General features: G+C 55.3%; 1 protein-coding gene across 1 annotated transcript; it reads left to right on the top strand.

Moving 5' to 3' along the window:
• The first annotated feature begins 10,249 nt into the window (after positions 1 to 10,249).
• LOC119710412 (opsin-5-like) lies at positions 10,250 to 18,771 on the top strand. Its single transcript, XM_038159411.1, has 6 exons — positions 10,250 to 10,359; positions 12,860 to 12,947; positions 14,270 to 14,432; positions 14,929 to 15,056; positions 16,810 to 17,165; positions 18,274 to 18,771. The coding sequence occupies exons 2-6, from the start codon at positions 12,860 to 12,862 to the stop codon at positions 18,769 to 18,771; spliced, it is 1,233 nt and encodes a 410-aa protein (XP_038015339.1). The 5' UTR covers positions 10,250 to 10,359.
• The last annotated feature ends 1,014 nt before the right edge of the window (positions 18,772 to 19,785 follow it).

A 19,785-nucleotide genomic window follows, 5' to 3' on the forward strand; every position in this document is an offset into this window, starting at 1 on the left:
GGGGCTCTGCTCGGGGGCTCCGTGGGCAGCCTGGGGGGCAGGTCCCTGTGCCAGGGCAGCAGTGGGCAGCTGCCAGCTCTGAGCCAGGCTTGGGAGAGGCCGCGCTGATCCTGGGCTCCTGTGTGGGGCTGTGAGCAGGGGTCAGTGCCCAGCGCGGGCACTCCCTGCCGCTCCTGCCTGCTCCCCTCCTGCCCTGCAGGAGCAGCAGCTCTGGCTCCTGCTGCCGTGGCAGGGCAGAGGGGCTGTGAAAGTCATCTTGACACCCAGCAGCCTCCTGTGACAGGCACGGACTTGCAGTGAATGTGGAAAGGCTTTGTGCAGAGAAAAGGTAGACAGGTGGAAATGTTCCAGATAAAAATGAAACAACCTGCTCTGATTTTTTTCTTTTTTTCCTTGGCATCAAGAGGAAATTTCTCTTCCAGCATTCAGAGTCTGCGAGGCACTGAAGTAATTTTGCAGGGAACTTTACATGAGGTTAGAGATTGCTTTAATTATTGATATTTCTTATTGATGAGATCTTTTCTGAGCGCTGCAAATCCTGAACGTGAGTGACGGCAATTCTGGAGCTTCTGCTCAGGCTGGGCTTTATCATACACAGTTCCTGCTTTGAGATGAGGATGTGAAATACCTTCTGACTTGGGTAATAGCTCCCATTTGTTTTTCCCGCCTTATCTGGGCTTTGAGTTAACTCTGCACTGTGCAGGTCTGCACTGAAGACAGTGTCAGAGTTCCCTCGGCTGTAAGTGGCGCAGGAGCAGCCCTGGCAACTTGTGTGTGGCAGCTGCTTCTGCTGTTGTGGGTGTGGGGCTGTCATGCTTCCTGCTTTAGAAATCATTCTCATGATAGTCATACTGTTCTGAGATTTTTCATCATCAACCTGCTTTAAAAAAAGAAAAGAAAAATCAACCCACAACTGCTCATCAACTCCTTAGAGAAAAATGCTGCTTTCTCCCAAAGTAAGTGAAATCTGCTCTGTAGCTTTGTGTCAAGGTGCTCGAATTTAACTGCCTCACCTGGAATTTTCACAGACCGCTTTCTAAAGCCTGGCTGGTTGTGGTGAGCTGCCTTGGCTGCGGGAGCAGTCTCTGTGTGACTCCACCATAGCACGTGCCACCCCCAAACACAAATGAACTGCTGATGAGAAGCCGTGCTGCCATGCAGCAAGTCTGAGGAGGAGCAGCCTCTTCACAACTCAGTGCACTAATGCTGACGGGTGCATCCCTGGTGAGCCTTCCCTCAGGGCAGTCCGGGATGGAGGGGAGGCCTCGTCCTCTCCTGTGTGCCACCCGGAGCCTGGGTGTGCCCAGGGCTGTGTGGATTTTCTGGCCCCAGCAGTGCCCAGGGCTGTGTGGATTTTCTGGCCCCAGCAGTGCCTGCAAACGTCTGTGGCATTGTTTCCCGTGGTATTAATTGAGATGTGCTCTCAGAGCTGTTCCCAGCCTGCTTTATGTGCTGGCTTTGGGCCACCTCAGCAGAAATCAGTGGGCTGTGTGCATATGTTCTGCCTCTCCTTTTTTGGGGAGAGGGGCTTAGTTCCCCACGCTCCGCCTCTCACTCCTGGAGAAGTAAAACCCCTCTCAGAGATGGAAATCTCTCATTCTTCGGACCCCAACGACAGAAGCTGCTCTGAGGGACAATTCCAATGGCAGGAACGAGAGGGAGGTGTGTGGTTTCTGCTCTGCTGGGGAGTCTGTGCACAGCCCTGGATGGCAATCTGGGGCTGGTCGCTGCTGGCCGCTGCCCCTGGCTGCTGTGTGCTGGGGGCCAGAGCTCAGTGACACTGGCTTGGGGCAGCAAGATCAGCTCAGCCAGCCACAGGAGATTTGTGACCTCCTGCTGCTGCAGCAAACGGGCTGAGCAGGGCTGCAGGTAAAGGGAGGGAAGGGTGGGAGGCTCAGTTCAGGGAGTGGGAGGGAGCGTAGTGGCAGAGGAGTATCCTCACACAGGAATGGGGTTTCCTGCTATGCACATTGTTACAGACTCTGCTCCAGCTAGGCGAGCTGACATTTTGTGTCTGGTGTTGGTAAGGGTCTCAGGAAACTTTGTCCCTTGTTTAAGGGGATGTTTCCTCCCTCCTGCCCAGCTCCCCGTGCCCGGAGCAGCGCTGCTGGAGACTGTCGCCCACTCCAGCCTGAGAACACAAAACCTCTTCAGGTGAATCAGTAACAGAAATGGGACTTAGGATGGGTCAAAGAGCATGTTTGGTCTGTGCGTGGTCCTTGTCCTACCAGGGAGAGCTTTGCACCTTCAGAGGCCAAACTTGAGAGGTCAGTCTCAGAAATCCCTTTTCTTTCCCTCTTTTACTCCTACATTTCAATATTCAGGTGGAGAAGCACTGAGTCATCCGAAACGTGTTCTCTCCTCCCAGGATCATGGCTGGGCTCTGGGAAGAGTCTGCCACGTGGATCTTCCAAGCCTCCCTTCGCTTGGCCTCCTCTAGGACTTCTGCCTCCTTCAGGAATCAAAGCCTGATTCACTTTCCATTGTGACTCGTAAAGTCTTGGACTACTTGGAGGCATAGCAGAAATTAAAATAATCTCTTTTGACAGCATCGAAGCCTGTGGTGTTTGAATCTTTGATATGAAGATTTCTCCTGCTTGGAGAATAGCTCATTTTTAATGCTGTGAAATAGAGCATGATAACTGTGCTGCTGTCTGTACCACAGTGAGCATTATGTGCTGCTTAATAAAACGATGCTCCTCTCCAAGAGCTCCCTTCATAATGAAAGAAGCTGCAGCATTCAGATGTTGGTAACTCACACCAAAAAACTTTCTGCACAAATTTTTCTGTGGTGTAGATTTTCTGCCTACAGCTGGAGTTAAATTCTTTCTCCCTGGTCCAGGGCTCACAGCTTAAAATCCAACCTGTCAAATGTTGCAATGGCCCAGGTGCCTCTGGGACCCATTGTCTGCCTGGCCTTGCTCTGCAGGGGGTTTGCAGCACAATGAGAAGCCGAGGAAGAATTTCTGAGATGTGCTGAAACACTGTGAAATCTATAAACAAGATTTGAGGGGAAGAAAGATGGGAGACCCTAGGAAGCAACACATGGCTGCAGAAGTGCAAAACCTACAGGAATTTGCCACCAAGAACTCTGTCTGCTCGGCAGGATCAAACAGAAGCCTTCCTGCTGTAGTACAAGCCCAGGTGTAATCCCGTGTTTGCCTCCTGCCTGCTCCTGGGCCTGTGTCTCGGGTTGTAGGCATCTTCTGGTATGTTTCAGAGCATGATGTGAAAATCCTTTTCCCTTCATTGTGCTTCCTGCTTTTCAACAGGCTCAAAGCCTGTTGGCAAACTGACTTTACTGAGCACAAGTAGGATGCTCACATGTCTTTGGAGTGGATGTGGATTTGACACTGATTTGATTCTGCTTTTCCTGCCTGAAGGTTTTCACTCAGGCTCTCCAGTGAAGGACATTATTTCCTCGGTGGAATGTTTTCCATATGACTAAATAACGGCCAGGGGCTGTGATTTTTGTGTCAGTGCTTGGCACTGTGGGTTTCTGCTCAGAAACCAGAGGGACATGTGAGAAGCAGTCCTAAAAACGAGTGCTGCATTGTTCAGAGTGACAGGCTTAAATGAACTGATCAGGTATTTTTATTCCCATGGCTCTTAGAATTTGTGTTTTTTTCCCCAACAAAGCTTGAAGCCACAAGGAGATTCATTCATTGTTGGCAGGCACCTTCCCTGTCAAGCTGGAAGTCCCGTCCCAGTTTCTCCGTTTGCCCTCCCTGGATGGTGGTGCTGGTGAAGAGCCCCAGCTCAGCTGCAGGATGTTCAGAGCTCACCCTCCTCCCCAGGAGCTGTCCCCGGAGCGCTGACAGCAGCTCTGCCCCACAAGGACCTTGCTGAAGGGGAGCCTGATTTCCAGGTCAGGACTCCCCTGCTGCCAGCAAGCAAAGGGGATTCCAGGTGGGGAGTCTAGGGGATTCTGTGTTTAGGGAAAATGTTCAGCTACGAACCTGCCTGGGAGCCCGAGCTGCCCTGGGGACCCGTCATCGGGGCACTGCCTTGTGGTCACAGCTTCACTCCAGAAACAAAGGCAGGCTCCCTGACCCGCCTGGTCTGTGCTGGGAGCACTGACTGCGCGTGGTTAAACCTGATCCGTGCCACAGGAGAGCAACTGAGGGGCCAGAACTCGGGCTAGATAAAAGCACAGGTGTGGAAGGCTCATTTAAAACTGTCAAGCCGTGGAGTAAAGAAAGTGGGAAAGCAATTACACCAGTGCCAAGAAGCAGAATGAGTAGGAAGATAAGGGGAGAAAGTTATTGGCCTGACAGTCCTTCAGAGAAGAGGAAGAAAAATTAGCTTAAAAATTGAGCCTGATAATGGTGTCTGATTACTACACACAAAAGCGACTGTTCCTTGAAATACTAGTTTTATAACCTAATGCAGAAAAGCTAGGTAGCAGCAAAGAAAGTTGATAGATTTCAAAGGGAATATTAATTAGGAACAATTTGAAAGTCTAGCTAAAGATCTATTTCATTTGATGCATTTTTAATGGAAAGCATTCTTCCATAACGTGGAAATAAAATAACTTGGTAAGATACTAAGTCTGTATGTGTTCAAAGTAGACTTTGAACATTAGAAAAGAATAAACCAAGAATTAAAGGAATTCACTGCAGAGTATCAGGCATGCAGCCCTTCCCAGCAGTGCTGCTCTCAGGGCTGGGAATCACGCAGAGCTGGGAGACAGGAGGGCTTGGTGCAGGTTCCTGTGTCTCTCCACGATGTTTTGAGCAAAGCAGAGATTTTTGTAGTGTGTTAAGAGAGGGCACAGGCTGTGTGCAGCTCAGAGGCGTTCTGCTCCTGTGAGGGCTGGGGCTGTGGGGCTCGCAGTGCCAGGCTGAGCTGGCTCCACTCCACAGTGCCAGGTGAGCCGTGCTGGAGGCTGCTGGCTCTGGCTGCACACGTGCAGAGATTTTGCAGAGAATCAGACTTACAGGTGCAGTGGGTGGCTCCTGCGTGTGGTGGCAGCTGGAGGTGTGCCATCCTTGTGTGGCTGCTGGGAGAGCAGGCAGGTGTGTGGTGTGGCAGGGAGGAGGCACCGCTGTGGGAGGCTGTGCTGTATGGGGGGTCAGCTGGAGCTCTTTGATCTGAGCGCATCTGTTCCTTTGAGATAACCTCTGGAACACGGGGAGCTTTGCACCAAGCGCAGCAGCCAGCCCTCGTCCTGGCTGCGGAAGGGCTGTGAGCTGCAGTTTCCTCTGCAGAGCTGTCTGAAGGCAGCTCTCAGGGGTCCTGCTGTGAGTGGGACAAGCACAGCCTCCGCGGGTGCTCCTTTGCTGCTTTGAGTGCTGCCTCGCTGTATTTGGGGTTCATACCCTCTGCTCTCTTCTAGCCAGGTGTCCCCCACCGAGGCTAACCCTTGATTCCCAGTGTCAGAGCCTGCTCCAGGACCTGCGGCTTGTCACCCCACACATCTCCTGCTCCCCTCCCTGTTCCCTGAAGTTTCTGTGGGAGGCGAGGCTCCCTCCATGGCAGGGGAAGGTGGAGAGGGAGCACCCTGCTGTGCTGAGGTGGGGTGGGATCCAGCTGCTCCCGGGGATACTTTGCAGGGCCCTGTCAGGCTGGGGAGCTGAGCAGGGCTGGCTCAGCCTGGAGAGGATCCTGAAAGTTAAGGGTTAAGCTCTGGCCAGCTGGACTTCAAGAGACAGGCAGCATTCAAAGCAGAGGGGACAAGTGGGATGTGAGAAGGCAGAATTTGCAGGCACGGGGAATTGTGGGTGGCACTGAAAAGCCAAATACACGAACAGAAATACATGTATTTAATATATATTTCCATTACAGTCACAAGCACAAATTGTGAGGGGGGAAGTGCATCTCAAGAGCAACATATGTGTTACCTCATGCCTCCTGCTAAGTATACAAGCATGGGAATAAGTGTCTCTTTGACAGAGAGCTGAAAGTTTGGTGTACAGATGGTAGGAAGCTGGGCAACAGCACGTGTAGCTTGGATCTGTCCTACGTGAATGCCATCACCCAGCATTGTTTCTCTAAATGCCACCCTCCAGATCCATCCCTGACCCACTTGCAAAGATGCTGAGCTGCCTCTCCAGCACAGGAGTGCTCAGTAAATTATGGGTGTGTGACCTCAGCTGGGCTAGGTGAGAATCTGGAGATGATAAAATCAGATGAGAACACAAAGCAGCGGGAGAAATATGGGCTGATTAAATCAGCCAGTGGGCCTAAATCTCATCAGACAAATGTGGGGTTTCTCCCTTCCCTTTAAGGTCAGGCACAGGAAGCGATGGACACAGACACCTGTGAGTCACTTGAGAGTGAGGCACAGCAGGTACAAAACGTGCCTGGGAGAGACTAAAGGAGGAAATGTGGCTGGTGTGCTGAGAAACCCATTGCATGCAGATTTCAGAGCCGTGCACAGACAGGTAATGAGCAGAACCTCCTACCACACAGTGTGAAATAAATACTGATAATGCTGTTTGCAGGTGGGGAACAGGGGCCTGGGGAGGTGACATGATTCATGACAAGATAGTGCGATAGAACTGGGAGTAATGCTTTCCAGATTAATTTCATTAGTGTGATGTACTGTGACTGCTCTGGTGCATCCCTGCTCCAGCCAAATAACCAGAGGGTCGTGTGAGGGGAGGAGGCTTCACAGAGAGCATCACTCTGCATTCAGGCAATTGTTTTCAGAATCTTCCTCTGTGCCAATTTATGGTGATCATTTTTCTCTTAATAAATCTGACCTAGTCCACCTTTCAATCTGCTGTGATTGAGGTCAAATGTTAGGAGCATGCTTTTAGGGAAATATTTTTGCCCTCATTGATTGTGTCGACCTCTGTCTGTTCCAAAGCTCAGGACACTGTCTGCTTCATGAACGCAATTGGAATGGGTGCTTTGAGCCTCTGCTGTCTGCTGGCTCTCCAGAATTAAACGCTCTTTTGGTCTGGGTGGAAGCCAAGAGTGGTACTGTGCAATGCTGCAGCTGCAGCTGCCCGGCTTGGAGACCTCTCAAGCTCATCTTCACAGGTTTTCTGCCAAGTGGGGACAGCAACACTTGGCTGAGGTGCCCTGCTCACGCAGGCAGTGGAGCTGGGAAGTGGCTTGCAGAGTCTCTGCTGTGTTCAGCCCCTCGGGCAGACCCCGGCCGCGTGAGCAGAGTCCAAAGCCCCTCCAGCTCCTGTGTTTGGCCAGGGCAGACATTCCCTGGGGCTGCACCACGCGAGCAGTCTGTGAGCAGGTGAGTGACGGTTTAGGATGGCTTGGCTGGTCTCACGTGGCCTTTCCTGCCCACGCCCCGTTGCTCTGCTGCTCACCTGCTTGGGAGGTGAGGGAGAGGGGACAGGTCTGAAACGCTGCCCCCAGAGTCTCCACCTTCCCTGGCCAGCACAAAGTGATTATCTCAGCCTTTCTATTTCATGACTTGTTTTGACAACATGGTTTTTTTGAGCACAATATCCTTAGAGCTGTTTTGCCACTCAAGCCCTGGATCCCTGCTCCCTGTCACTTTATTTTTGCCTCTCTTGGCTTGATTACTGAGAGCAATTTGCAGCACATGGTGCTTTATTCATCAGGAGCAACCAGGGATGCGAGAGAGAAAAGTATTCCCATCCTCTTTGTAGGAGACTGAGCAATGTGCTTCCAAATCTCTTCCTTGCACACCTGTGCTGTCATTGATCCTGTCTCAACTCTGCCGTTTGCACACAAATGGCCGTGGTCCCTCAGGTGCAGCTGAGCTCCCTGCCCGTGTTCTCCCTCTGTATCTGTCACTGCTCCTTAATGGAAAAGCTGAACATCTCCTCTCTGGCCCTGTCCAACAATGGTTCTATTTCCATTTGTGTGTTGCTGGCTGATTTTCTGGTTAGACTATGATAAATGAAAAGTAAGCATTCAGAAAGATCTCTATCTAGAGATGTTAAAATGTTTTAGAAATTTAAGTTATGCCTCATAACACTGGTGCACTGACAAAATCTTGTGGTCAGTGCTTCCAGCATGGGCAGAGGCATGGGGCAGGAGGTCCAAACTCAGCCAGACTGTGGTGCTTCTCAAAGTCCCATCTTGTTTTCCCTGACACTGCCAGAGTTTGCTGCCAGCGTTCCGTGGGGTGTTCCCAGGAAAGGGTCCTGTGTCTGGTGGTTTCTCAGAGGCAGAGGGATAGGAGTCTCAGGTTTCTCCCACCATCTGGAGTTCAGAAATGCTAAGGAGCAGCTGGGCTGCACTGTCCCTTCCTCACCTGGTGCAGGAGTGACACCACATCCCCACGGAGCAGCTGGGGAGCAGGAGAGGCACCGTGGGGCAGAGCTGGAAGGTCTGGCATGTGCCCACCGGTGTGTGCATGTGCATCTCATCCCCCTGCCAGCTTCCCCTGGCTGAAGAAGAGTCATCCAGATACACATTTTGAAGAGCCAAGGTAATTTGATTTTGTTTGTTTCAATGTTCAAGTTCTTTGTAAGAAAAAGAGTGCGTAATCTTCATTTCAGAGGTGGAATTTGGAATGTGTGCTCCTGGATCTGGAACCTGGCATTGTTAAAGGAGGTGCTCCAGCTGCTGGAAGGATGAAGAAGGGAGAACTTAGAAAACAAAATTAGTTACTTGAGATAACAAAGACTAGACCAGCATCTCCAGGATTCACAGCAAAGAATTATGCTTCGGGTCAGTTTTGGTTTCCAGAAGACAATCTGTTGGTTAATTCCCAGGTCAAAAGGACTCCTTTGAAGACTCTCTGTGCCTTGACCAGTGCCATAAAAAGCAGTGTGAAAGGGTGGTGTGCCTGGGCTTGAGCACAGCTCTCTGTGTGCTTAGGCTTAAGAAGAAAAAGCTGGTCCATGGACAAGCGAGCGTGTGGAGTCTGGTTTCCTGTCCCATCACCTCCACAACCCCCGGCTCCCCCCTCTCTTCTGAGAAAACTCTTGTGGGCACGAAGGGAAGCAGCAAACTGGGGTCTGTGTCTGCTCCATGGCACCTCCCCTGAGGTTCCTCCCCTGCCACACAAACCAAGAGGGAACTCAGTTATCCCAAAGGCTTCAGTGCCTCTTCCCAGCCCGGGTGAGAAGGGCTGATGGGTGGAGTGCTGGGGAGGAGAGGCGCTGCTGAGGGAAGACCTGCTGCCAGGCAGGTCATTTGCCAAGGAAAAGCATGCTGCAGCAATCATGCAGTGCTGCAGGCGTGCCCACGGAGCGCAGCAGCTGTTGGCAGCGCAGTGTGGAGTGGAAAGTGCCGCTGCTCCTGTGTGAGCTTGTGACTGCTGAGAGCTCCCTGTCCCGTGGGCTGTTCCTGCACATCTTCCCTCGGGTCCCTTCCAGGCCAAAGGCACAAAACAGGGCACATTCCCCGGGCATGTTGGGATTTTGGGGTTAACTCTGGACATGTGGAGAGGCTGCACAATGGGGCCTCAGACTTGGCTGAGGCCTTTTGTATTTCTGGAACATAAACAACAACTAACTTTCAGTTTATAGCAGTCTCAGTGTGCATCTATTTACATAGCTGGTGAGTCCATAAATGATTCTCTTTCACACATGTAGGTACACAAAGCTATTGCTGCACGTTTCTCCAGCTTTGGATTTCCTTTCTGAAGCAGATTTGGCACCTGGATCCAAGCTGACCAGCAGTCCTGGCAGTATTTGGAGCTCTGAAAATTAATATTAGGATTTTTGATATCGTTCCCATTTCTTACTGGCAACCAGGGGAAGGCTCTTGGTGTGGAGGATATTAACAAAATTAAGTGATGGTTGTGACTCGTGTTTTGCCAAGCAGAGACAGACCAAATGCTTTGGGTGGAAAACAAAAGCCAGCTCCGACTGACACCAGACTCAGTGTGACGATGCCCATGTCCTCGTCCCCAGTGTCGCTCTGAGCATGTCCCTGGAGCCCCTCGGAGCTCGCACAGGGTCCTGCCCGGGGGCCAGCCGGGTCGGCAGGGACAGGTGAGTGAGTGACCAGCCTGTCTTCCTCGCGGCACAGCAGAGGGTGGCCAAGCAGAGCTAGAAACGAGCCCGGGAGCGCTGAGGCCGCGGAGTGCTGCTTTAAAGCCCCTCTTGGTGCCTCAGCTTCTCTGGCTGCCACAGTCGCGGCTCCAAGGCCGGTTAGTGGGGTGGGGAGCGGGGCAGGGGGGACCGGGCTGAGGAGCAGAGACGGGCGGCGGTGGAGACGGTGTCGCTTGTCCCTCAGCCCGGCCAGCGCCGCGGGCGGTGCGGGAGGGACAGCGCGGTGCGGACAGGACGGAGCGGAGCGGGAAGGGACAGCGCGGTGCGGACAGGACGGAGCGCGGTGCGGGAGGGACAGCGCGGAGCGGACAGGACGGAGCGCTGTGCGGACGGTTCAGCGCACTGCCCAGCGGAGCTGTCCGTCGCCGGCGGTGCTGAGCGAGTGGCGGAACCGCCGGCGCCTCGCGGAGCCCCGGTAAGTTCCTGTCGCGGGGAGAGGAGCGGGGACTCCTCCGGGGAAGGTGAGGCGCTGCCCCGGAGGGACGCGGTGCCCCAGTACCCCCGCGCCCGGCGGTGGGCAGGACACGCGTCCCCGCGGATGTCCCCGGGTGCAGCGGGGCTGGGAGCCCCGTGGGTGGCCCGCGGCTGTGGGGACGCGCCCGGGGTGTCGGGGGCCCCGGGGGCGGCAGTGGCGGTCCGAGCTGTGTGTTCCGGGGCTGTCCCGGGCGCCGGTGCTGTGTGTGAGCGAGTGACACGCTCCGGGGTGTCAGCAGGGCTGAACTCCCCTCAAAGAGGCTTGCAGGAGCCCCGGGTGGGTAGCTGAGGCAGAAAGCAGATTTTGCTGCCGGCAGCCCTGGCACAGGAGAACTCTGATTTCGGGCAGGGGTCCGAGGGCTGCCTGTGCTCACACTGCTGTCTGTCCTTCCCGTCCTGAGCTGTGCGCTTCTGCTATCTGTGACTTTCTAAAGCCTGCACTATTTCACAGGTAGGCAACAGCGTCTGAGCTTCCTCTGTGCTGGGGATTGCAGAAATTGATTCCTGCCTTTGACTATTGAGAGAGTCTGGAGGTCGGGAGAGTTTGCAGGCTCATCAGGTGTCTTCCTCCTCTCCAAGGCAGACTGTGGCTTTGTAGCACGTTTGCTGGAGGAAAGCGACTGTTCAAGTCTGGAGGAGAAAAGGGCAAAGCTGGCAATCACACGAGATGAAAGCAGGATTTTCCACGCAGACAGAGTGCGTGCGATCAGGCCAGCCCAGCTGCCAGTGTCCTCCCAGGTGCCAGACACGGGCTGGGGTGTAGGTTTGGGTTTAGGTTTGATTCCTCCTGTGAACACAGGAATAAGGGCTGGCAGGCAGGATACAAGGGTTTCCTCATATTGTACCTGTGGCAGCAGCTGCTTGGAAAACTTCATCTCATTTTGAATTCTGATTAAATTGAGGGGAAAGGAGCTTTCACAGTCTGTCTCTTCTCAGAGCAGCGTCTGAGCAATGGAGCTTAAATCAAATTCAGCAGCTCTGCGTGCCCAGAGACTACGTGGCTGAGCAGTTTGATGTTGAAGGGCTGCTCAGGGCTGGCTGTATCCCCGAGGACAGTCTGGGCTGAATCCCTCCCAGAGGAGTCACAGATTTAGTCTTGACTGAGCAGAGTCATGTGTTTGGAATATTTCTGAGTTGGAAGAGAACTCGTGTAGCTGTTTCTGTCAGAAATCATTGTGGATGTGTTTGGTACCTGCGCTGATATTTCTGCAGTTTGTGGCTCTCCACTAAAGGATGTGCCTGTGCAGGCATCCCCCACCACATGCTCACCTGAGGGAGCACCTTGAAGGGAGGATCCAATTTATGATTTACTTTTGGACACAAAAGAGATAGCTCTACATATTTCTATAAAGCCGATTTGTCGTCTGTGTGTGAGTGACATCAGCACATTGATCAGAGCAAGAGAAGCATTTCCATCAGTTCTGTATTAGAATGAGAGATGTGTGCCTGACAGGCAGCTCAAGCACAATCATAAAAATAGGGTTTATGGTAAGTAATAGGTCAGAAATAGAAATTCCTCCCCTGTGATTATTGGTCCTTTTTGCCAGCCTGGTCTCACAGGACACTTGCAGCTCCCCGATGTACTGCAGGATGGACACCTGCCAGGGATCTGACGGAAATCAAATCCTACAAGCTTTGCCAGTTCTCTCCTTTGCTGCTTGTGTGCTGAGGAGCAGGAACAATTCCTTCCAGACTGTTTATGCTGGGCCTTGCCCTGTCTCCTCACCAGTGCAGCTGTGTGACCACACTTTTCCCCTGGCTCTGTGTTCTGAATGCACAGAAGCTTTGCTGAAGCCTCTTGGAGAGGTGATGTGCATCTGCTGTGTTCAACTTGGCTGCTTCCAAAGGCTCTTGAGGAGGATCAGCTATGGCCTAGGGGAGAACTGTGCATCATGAGAAATTCAGGAGTGATTTGCTCAGCTCTAAATGAAGGTTGTTTCCAATTAGATTAATGAAGAACATAGTTCTCATGTCCAGAGTCTCTTGGTCTGTACAGGGAGATATAAATCACCTGCCCCTGTACACAGACACTCTGAAAAGCACAGGAGAGTAAAGAAGATAATTCCCACCGGGCTGTGAAGCATTGAGCATCCAGGGTGGAAGGAGATGAGCCCAGAGCCCCCTTGCACCACTGGCACTGTGTCCTGCTGCCAGCTCAGGGGTGTGCTGGGCTGCTCCCAGCAGCCAGTGCCTGGGTCCCAACTCGCCGTGCCTGCTGCAGCCACACAAGGCCAGCACTTGCCCAGAGAGTGGCCATGCAGAGGCTGATGCTCCTCAGTGAAATCTGGGGCTGAAGGAATGACAATCAAGTGGGATTAGCAGCCTGATCGCCTCCCAGGGGATCCTGCTGGCAGGAATGTGTCCTCGGGGGAACTGAAGGAGCTGGGCACTCCTCATCAGCCAGAATTCACTCTCACTTCCATGTGTATCTTGCTTTACAGATGGGGAATGCGTCCAACACCTCAGTGTTCACCTCCACCTTATCGGAGAGAGAAGACCTGATTTTTGGCACTCTCTATTTAATCTTTGGTAAGGAAAGATGGCCTCTTGATCCCCATGTCCCTGCCCAGCTGCCTGCCAGACACAGCCAGGCCTTTTCAGCCACTGGTGCTTCCAGAAGTGTCCAGTCATCAGCAGATTAATTGAACTGACCCTTCCCATGTTACCCAAAAGTAAGCTCTGGTGACTGCTTTCCCCTTTCAGGTGAATTTCAAGTGCCTGTTATGGTTTTAAATATGTGAAAAGTTGAATAACTTTGAGGAACATCCTGTTACTCCTACCACAGCCACCTGAGGTGAGACGAGCAAGGGCTCTGTTGGCACCACCATCTCCAGGTCCATTGAAGGGGATTTGGAGCTCGAGCTGGCCCTTGATTTCAGCAGGAGTTGGAAAAGCTAATGAAGTGTACTCAGCACAGATGTGAGACTTGCTCTGTGGGAAAAATGCCTTGTGAGGCTGGGAAGAAGAATAAACATCTCAATACTCTGCTCTCCAGTGACTCCAAAGATTCCAGAGCTCTGGATTTGCCCAGATCCCACGTGGGAGTTCTGTTCCCTGAGGGGAACTTAGTGTGGGCCATTCAGGGGCTTTGGAAGCGGGTTCTTACCATGAGATTTAATTTGCAGCCTAATCCATTAGGGAGGAACTCTTATCCTGCTCAGCCTGCCCCAAAAGCAGCAGAGATTCCCCTTCTGAGGACACTGAAACCTCTTTTCCATGAAATCACAATTATGTAATGAAAAAGAGAAAGCCCTTATAATGAAACTTAAATCACCACTGTTGGTTTAAATACACTAATAGCAAACAAAGAGCCTTCTTTTGTTTAGTCTGGATTTCCCTTGATCTTCATAATGCCTTTCTTCTTGTTTATTTTGTTACCATGGTGTGGGACAGTGCAGACTCACAGGAGTGACATCGCCAGGAAGAGATTACGAAGGCCAAGGGGCCCAGCTCGCTGGCCCCACATCAGAGGAGCAGTCCCCCAGAGCTCCTGTTATTTGTCTAGCTGGGAGGAAGTGCCCCTTGCTCCTTCCAGCTGCAGCGAGTGGCTGTGGCCAGATCCTGCACCCGGAGCCCGCTGTAGTCCCATCCCATCCCTGCCCTCTGCCAAACGCCTCTGTGGGATCTCAGGAAGGGGAAGGGATCTGATCCAATGTAAAGGAGCTCCAGATGTGCTGACAGAGCTCTGTGGGTCCCGTGGGCTCCCCTGCTCAGCCCACCCCAGAGAGGGAAGCCTGGAGCCCTCTCCACCCTCTGTGGGCTTCTGTAGTGTTTCCTTCCAAACATCTCAGGGTGCTCCTGGTTCCTTTCCTGGCTCTGTCACACTCGGCGCCTCTCTGCCTCCTGCACAGGCATCATGTCCCTGTCTGGGAACTCACTGCTGCTGCTGGTGGCCCACCAGAAGAGGTCCCTGCTGAAACCTGCTGAGCTCTTCATCGTCAACCTGGCCATCAGCGACCTGAGCATGACGGTGACGCTCTTCCCCTTGGCCACCTCCTCCTTCTTTGCGCACAGGTACCTCGTGGAGCGGCTCTGCCCTGGCCAGTGGCGCTGTTTGCAGCCTGCCTGGGAGCCAGGAGATCCCTGGCAGGTGCAGAGGGACTCGGGGTGGCACGGGGGCACACATTAGCCAGCCCACAGCGCGTGCCTTGCTGCTGCCTGTCCCTCCAGCTCCTCGCACAGACCCGCTGCAAGAGGGGTCTGGTGGTGGGTGTCCAAGCTGGCAGGGCAGCAGTGGGAGCTGCTGTGGGTCAGGGCGGCTCCTGCACCCCCAGCTCCACCCGTGTGCATCCTTGGGGTGCTCAGGGAACAAATCAGGGCAAGGTCATGCCCATATTCACTGGTCAGGCGCTGGCACGTGTGCAGCCCACTGGAACCCCCCCGCAGTGCCCAGCTCTGCTGCAGGAACGGGAGCAGCCCTGGGAAACTCCCGCAGGAGAAGCCTCCAGGGCGGCCGAGGGGCAGGGCTGTCGGGGGGAGGGACGGGCTCACCTGCCGGCTCTCCTTGCAGGTGGCTCTTCGACCAGGCCGTGTGCACCCTCTACGCCTTCTGCGGGGTGCTGTTCGGGCTGAGCAGCCTGGCCAGCCTGACGGTGCTCAGCACGGTCTGCTGCCTCAAGGTCTGCTACCCGGCATATGGTAGGTGCTGCCATGTGTCACCTGATCCTCACTCGCACCCTCTCTGTTAACAGGGCCCTTTTCCCTTTAATGAGCCAGATCCTCCTCTCCAGGGAAAGCTTTGGCCCAGGGCAGCCAACTCCTGGGCAATATTCAGTCACACAGTCACAGAAACAGGTTTAGGCTGGACAATATCTACAAGGTCATTGTGTCCAGCTGTGACTGCAGCACTTCCAAGTCCAGCACTAAACCATGTCCCCAAGTGTCACATCTGTGTGGCTGTATCACAGCAGACTGCCGGTTTTTGAATGTCCATACACAGACTTGAGCTTGGGCTAGAGCAGGCTGCAGCTGGGAAGCCACAAGCTCTGGCAGAGCATCAGGAGCTGCTTTCCCTGGTCCCTGGTGGGAGAGCCATAGGCTAAATGTGTTTAATTCTCTGAAATAATTAATACAGCAGGGCTGGGTTTGCAGTGTTACAGCTCGTGTCTGTAACCCTGTTTTCACCTGCACGTCCTCCACAGAGCTAAGGCGAATGATTGCACTGCAGAGAGCACCTGAGGAAGTGAGGGAGCCCATGGATGTTCCTTAGCTCCTACTCCAATCTGGAGTCCTTAATTTCCTCAGCTCAGCTGCTAATCCTCCCTCTAGCACTTATTTTCAGAATAGACTTTCTATTAAAGACCAAAACGAGAAACAAAATGGGAAATCATACATGTCAGTTTGGTTTGCAGACCAGCGCCCCAGGGTCCCTCCTGTCCCCCTCTCACTGCCCGTGTGCTCAGGGCCAGGGGCTGCTGCCAGCCACCTGTGTGTCCCCAGCAGCTCCCAGTGCCTCAAGGACAGTGCTGGAGCAGAGTCACCTTGGTTAAGTGCCAGCACAACAGCTCAGGAGGTGGCTAGAAAGGTGGGAGGGAAGATGAAGGTGCTAGCTGGCTGTGGAAAGGCAGCCCAGGTGGCAGGGGCTTTTCCCTGCACAACCTCTGCTCTTAGCCAGTGCTGGGCAGCCTGGCACTCGGGGCTTATCTGCAGCCCAGCCCATCTTCTGTGAGGAAATGCAGAATCAAACTGTGCTCTCAGTTGCTTAGTTTCAAAGCAAAATGTTATTTGTATGTGTGTCTGGAGATACAGCACTTTACAGCGAGTCTTAGAAGATCAGAGAGTTTGAGATTCAGTGGGGACTGGGACAAAAACGAAAACAAAACCTTTCCCCCAGAGCTTCCCTGGGCAGGGAGGGAAAGGTCCCTCGAGTGGCAGGGTCTGGTGTCCCCAGGGAGCCCTGGCTGTGGCAGGGTCTGGTGTCCCCAGGGAGCTCTGGTTGTGGCAGGGTCTGGTGTCCCCGAGGAGCCCTGGCTGTGGCAGGGTCTGGGTGTCCCCAAGGAGCTCTGGCTGTGGCAGGGTCTGGGTGTCCCCGAGGAGCCCTGGCTGTGGCAGGGTTTGGTGTCCCCGAGGAGCCCTGGCTGTGGCAGGGTTTGGTGTCCCCAGGGAGCCCTGGCTGTGGCAGGGTCTGGTGTCCCTGAGGAGCTCTGGCTGTGGCAGGGTCTGGGTGTCCCCAAGGAGCTCTGGCTGTGGCAGGGTCTGGGTGTCCCCAGGGAGCTCTGGCTGTGCCCGGTGAGCCCAGGCGCTGCCGGCGGTGCAGGGCAGGCTGGAGGGGCTGCATGGCCGGCCCTGTGCCAGACCCCAGTGCCTGCCCTGCTCCCGTGCTGGGGGCTGTGTGTGCCTGGGGCAGCCCCTCTGCTGCCCCTGGCCCACGGGAGCCCTCCCCTCGCCGCAGGGAGCAGGTTCTCGCGGGGCCACGCCGCCGGGCTGCTGCTGGCCGTGTGGGCCTACGCGCTGGCCTTCGCCGCCGCGCCCCTGGCCCGGTGGGGCCGCTACGGCCCCGAGCCCTACGGGACAGCCTGCTGCATCGCCTGGGAGGCCTCCAGCAGGGAGGCCACGCTCTACATCCTCGCCCTCTTGGTCTTCTGCTACCTGCTGCCCTGCCTGCTCATCCTGGTGTCCTACGCGCTGATCCTGTGGACGGTGTGGGTGTCGCGGAGAGCCGTGAGGCGGCACACGTCCCCCCGGCGCGGCGCCCGCGGCCTGCGCGGCCTGCACGGCCTGCACGGCCTGCACGGCCTGCTGCTCAGGGTACGGGAACGGGGCTGTTCCTCGGGGTATGGGGCTGCTGCTCAGGGTACGGGAACGGGGCTGCTGCTCGGGGAACGGGAACGGGGCTGCTGCTCAGGGTACGGGAACGGGGCTGCTGCTCGGGGAACGGGGCTGCTGCTCAGGGTACGGCCTGCACGGCCTGCTGCTCAGGGTACGGGAACGGGGCTGTTCCTCGGGGTACGGGGAACGGGGCTGCTGCTCAGGGTACGGGATTGCTGCTCGGGGAACGGGGCTGCTGCTCAGGGCATGGGGAACGGGGCTGCTGCTCAGGGTATGGGGAACGGGGCTGCTGCTCAAGGCACTGGGAACTGGGGGCTGCTCCTCAGGGTATGGGGTCGGGGGCTGTGGGGTCACGGGGTGCCCTGCCCAGCCCGCTGCCCATGGGGAGGTGAACAGCACAGCCCCCCCTGCCCGGAGTCTGCTGTTCCTGATGAATTCTCCCGGTGTCTGTGTCTGTGTGGGTAACAACACATTGCTCCTCTTTTAAAGTCATCAGGTGGAGGAGTTTTCATTTTAAATTACATTGGAAAAGATCATAAAGGAGCTTGAATGAGTCATTGTTCCCCAGACTACAAGCTAATACTATAATTTACCAAGAATATGTAAAAAACCCCGAATAACCTTTTAAAAACACAGCATGAAAGAAAACAACTTGCAAGCCTGGCTTCAAAGGAAACATCCACATCCATTCAGGGCAGGGGGACTGAGCACAGCTCATTTCCATGCCCCCCAAGCCACACAGGTTGCTGGAGGGATTTGCAGTGCTGCCAGAAGCTGTTGGGGCCCGATGCAGAGCAGGTCCCAGCCAGGTCACGGGGTCCTTTGTACCCGTCTGCCACAGCAGGCAGAGGCTGTTCCCAAGCTCCCCAGGTGGGACAGGGTGGGTGGCCTGAAGCGGGAGGAGGTGTGTGCTGGGTTGCTGCCCTGCTCTCCATCATCCCAGTTCAGGTCCAGAAGGCTGAGCACCTTTCCCTGGGGGTGTGAGGGCTGCTCAGGGTCCTGCAGCGTGTGGCTGAGTCTGGGGGGTGTCAGCGTCCCCGAGTGCTGCAGGAGGCTCACGGTGCCCCATCTGCCTCTGCTCCTCCAGCTGAGCGTCGCCGTGTGCCTGGGGTTCCTGGCAGCCTGGACTCCCTACGCCGTGCTCGCGCTCTGGGCCCTGCTGGGGGACGCCCGCCAGGTGCCAGCGCTGGCCTTCGTGCTCTCAGCCGTCTTTGCCAAGTCCTCGACGCTCTACAACCCGCTGGTGTACCTGCTCCTCAAGCCCAACTTCCACGCGTTCCTCTCCAGGGGCAGGGTGCCCCTGCGGGCCCTGCTGTGCTGCGGCTGCTGGGGCCGCCCCGGCGCCCGCGGGAGCTGCAGCGCTGTTCTGGAGTGCTTCAGGAGCTGCCCCAGGAGCTGTGCTCCCCCCCGGCTGCCCCGCAGCTCGGCCCAGCGTGGGGCCCTGGCCGGCAGAGCCGCGGGGCAGCCGGGGCGCGGGAGGACGGTGCCGGTGATGGTGCTGCTCGCGCCGAGCGGGTCAGGCCTGGGCACTGCCAGCGTGGCAGGGGAGGCCCTGCCCTCGGCCGTGGCCAAGGACCTGCTCTGAGCCCGGCTGTGTCCTGGCAGAGCACTGGATACAAACCCAAACGCAGCATTCTCTCACCCCCGTGCCCAGTGGGTCCCGGCGCTGCTCACCTGGAGTGAAGATGTCAGACCAGCCCCTCTGGTTTGGCTCCTGCAGCTCTGAGCCTGGCGTTTGCACTTTGGAAACAAGAGCAAAAACAGACCCCGGTGCCTGAGATGTGCCCGGGGTGCAGCCCAGGGTACAGTCTCTGTAGTCTCTGTCTGCAGTTTACTCTCTGGGCCCTGGACTTTGTTTTTCCAGCCTGGTGCTCTGATGGCCAAGTAGGAACTTGGTTGTCTTAAAAATTGTGCCTGGCAGGGCGGGCCGGGGGCCAGGAGGCCCCGAGGGGAATCTACCTCCAGTGCCAGCTCCTGCAGCCCACACAGCCACCTCCCGTCCTGCTGGGCAGTGGGACTGTCCCCACAGCTACCTCACCTGGGGTAAGGAAGCACCTCCCTGCAGGCCCTGGGGCTGCTCTCTGTGCCTGCTGTGCTCCCTGCTCCCTCCACTGGAGAGGAAGCCACCACTGTCCTACAGACAGAAACGGGAGCTTGCCTTCAGAGCAAGGATTTGGGGTCACCATAATCCTGGAGTGAGTAGTGGCAGTCCCAGGGAATGATCAGCAGGCAGGGAAGGGCAAATCTGTGGGTGAGCACCTCCCTGGAGAAGGGACGGTGGCTGCAGGGTGTCCCCGGAGCTGGGACAACGGGGCAGCTCGTGCCATCTGCACTGCTGCACTGGGCTGCAGCATCCCAAAGGATTGCAGCTGGCCTTTGGAGATCCGCGAGGGCAGCACACCCATGGGTAGAGCCTGGGACAAAAAGGAACAAGAAGCTGTGCCAGAGCATGGTGCAAAGCCAGCCACAGGACAACCCCACCTGGAAAGCTCCTGTGCCCCATCCCTGGCCCCCTGGTGCACGAGGGGATCACGCAGTGTCTCCACCGAAGGAGACATCCTGTTCATCCTGTCCCAGCTGTCATTTCTAAAGTAAATTC

This window comes from Motacilla alba, chromosome 20 (assembly GCF_015832195.1).
Source record: "Motacilla alba alba isolate MOTALB_02 chromosome 20, Motacilla_alba_V1.0_pri, whole genome shotgun sequence".
NCBI classification, from domain to species: domain Eukaryota; kingdom Metazoa; phylum Chordata; class Aves; order Passeriformes; family Motacillidae; genus Motacilla; species Motacilla alba.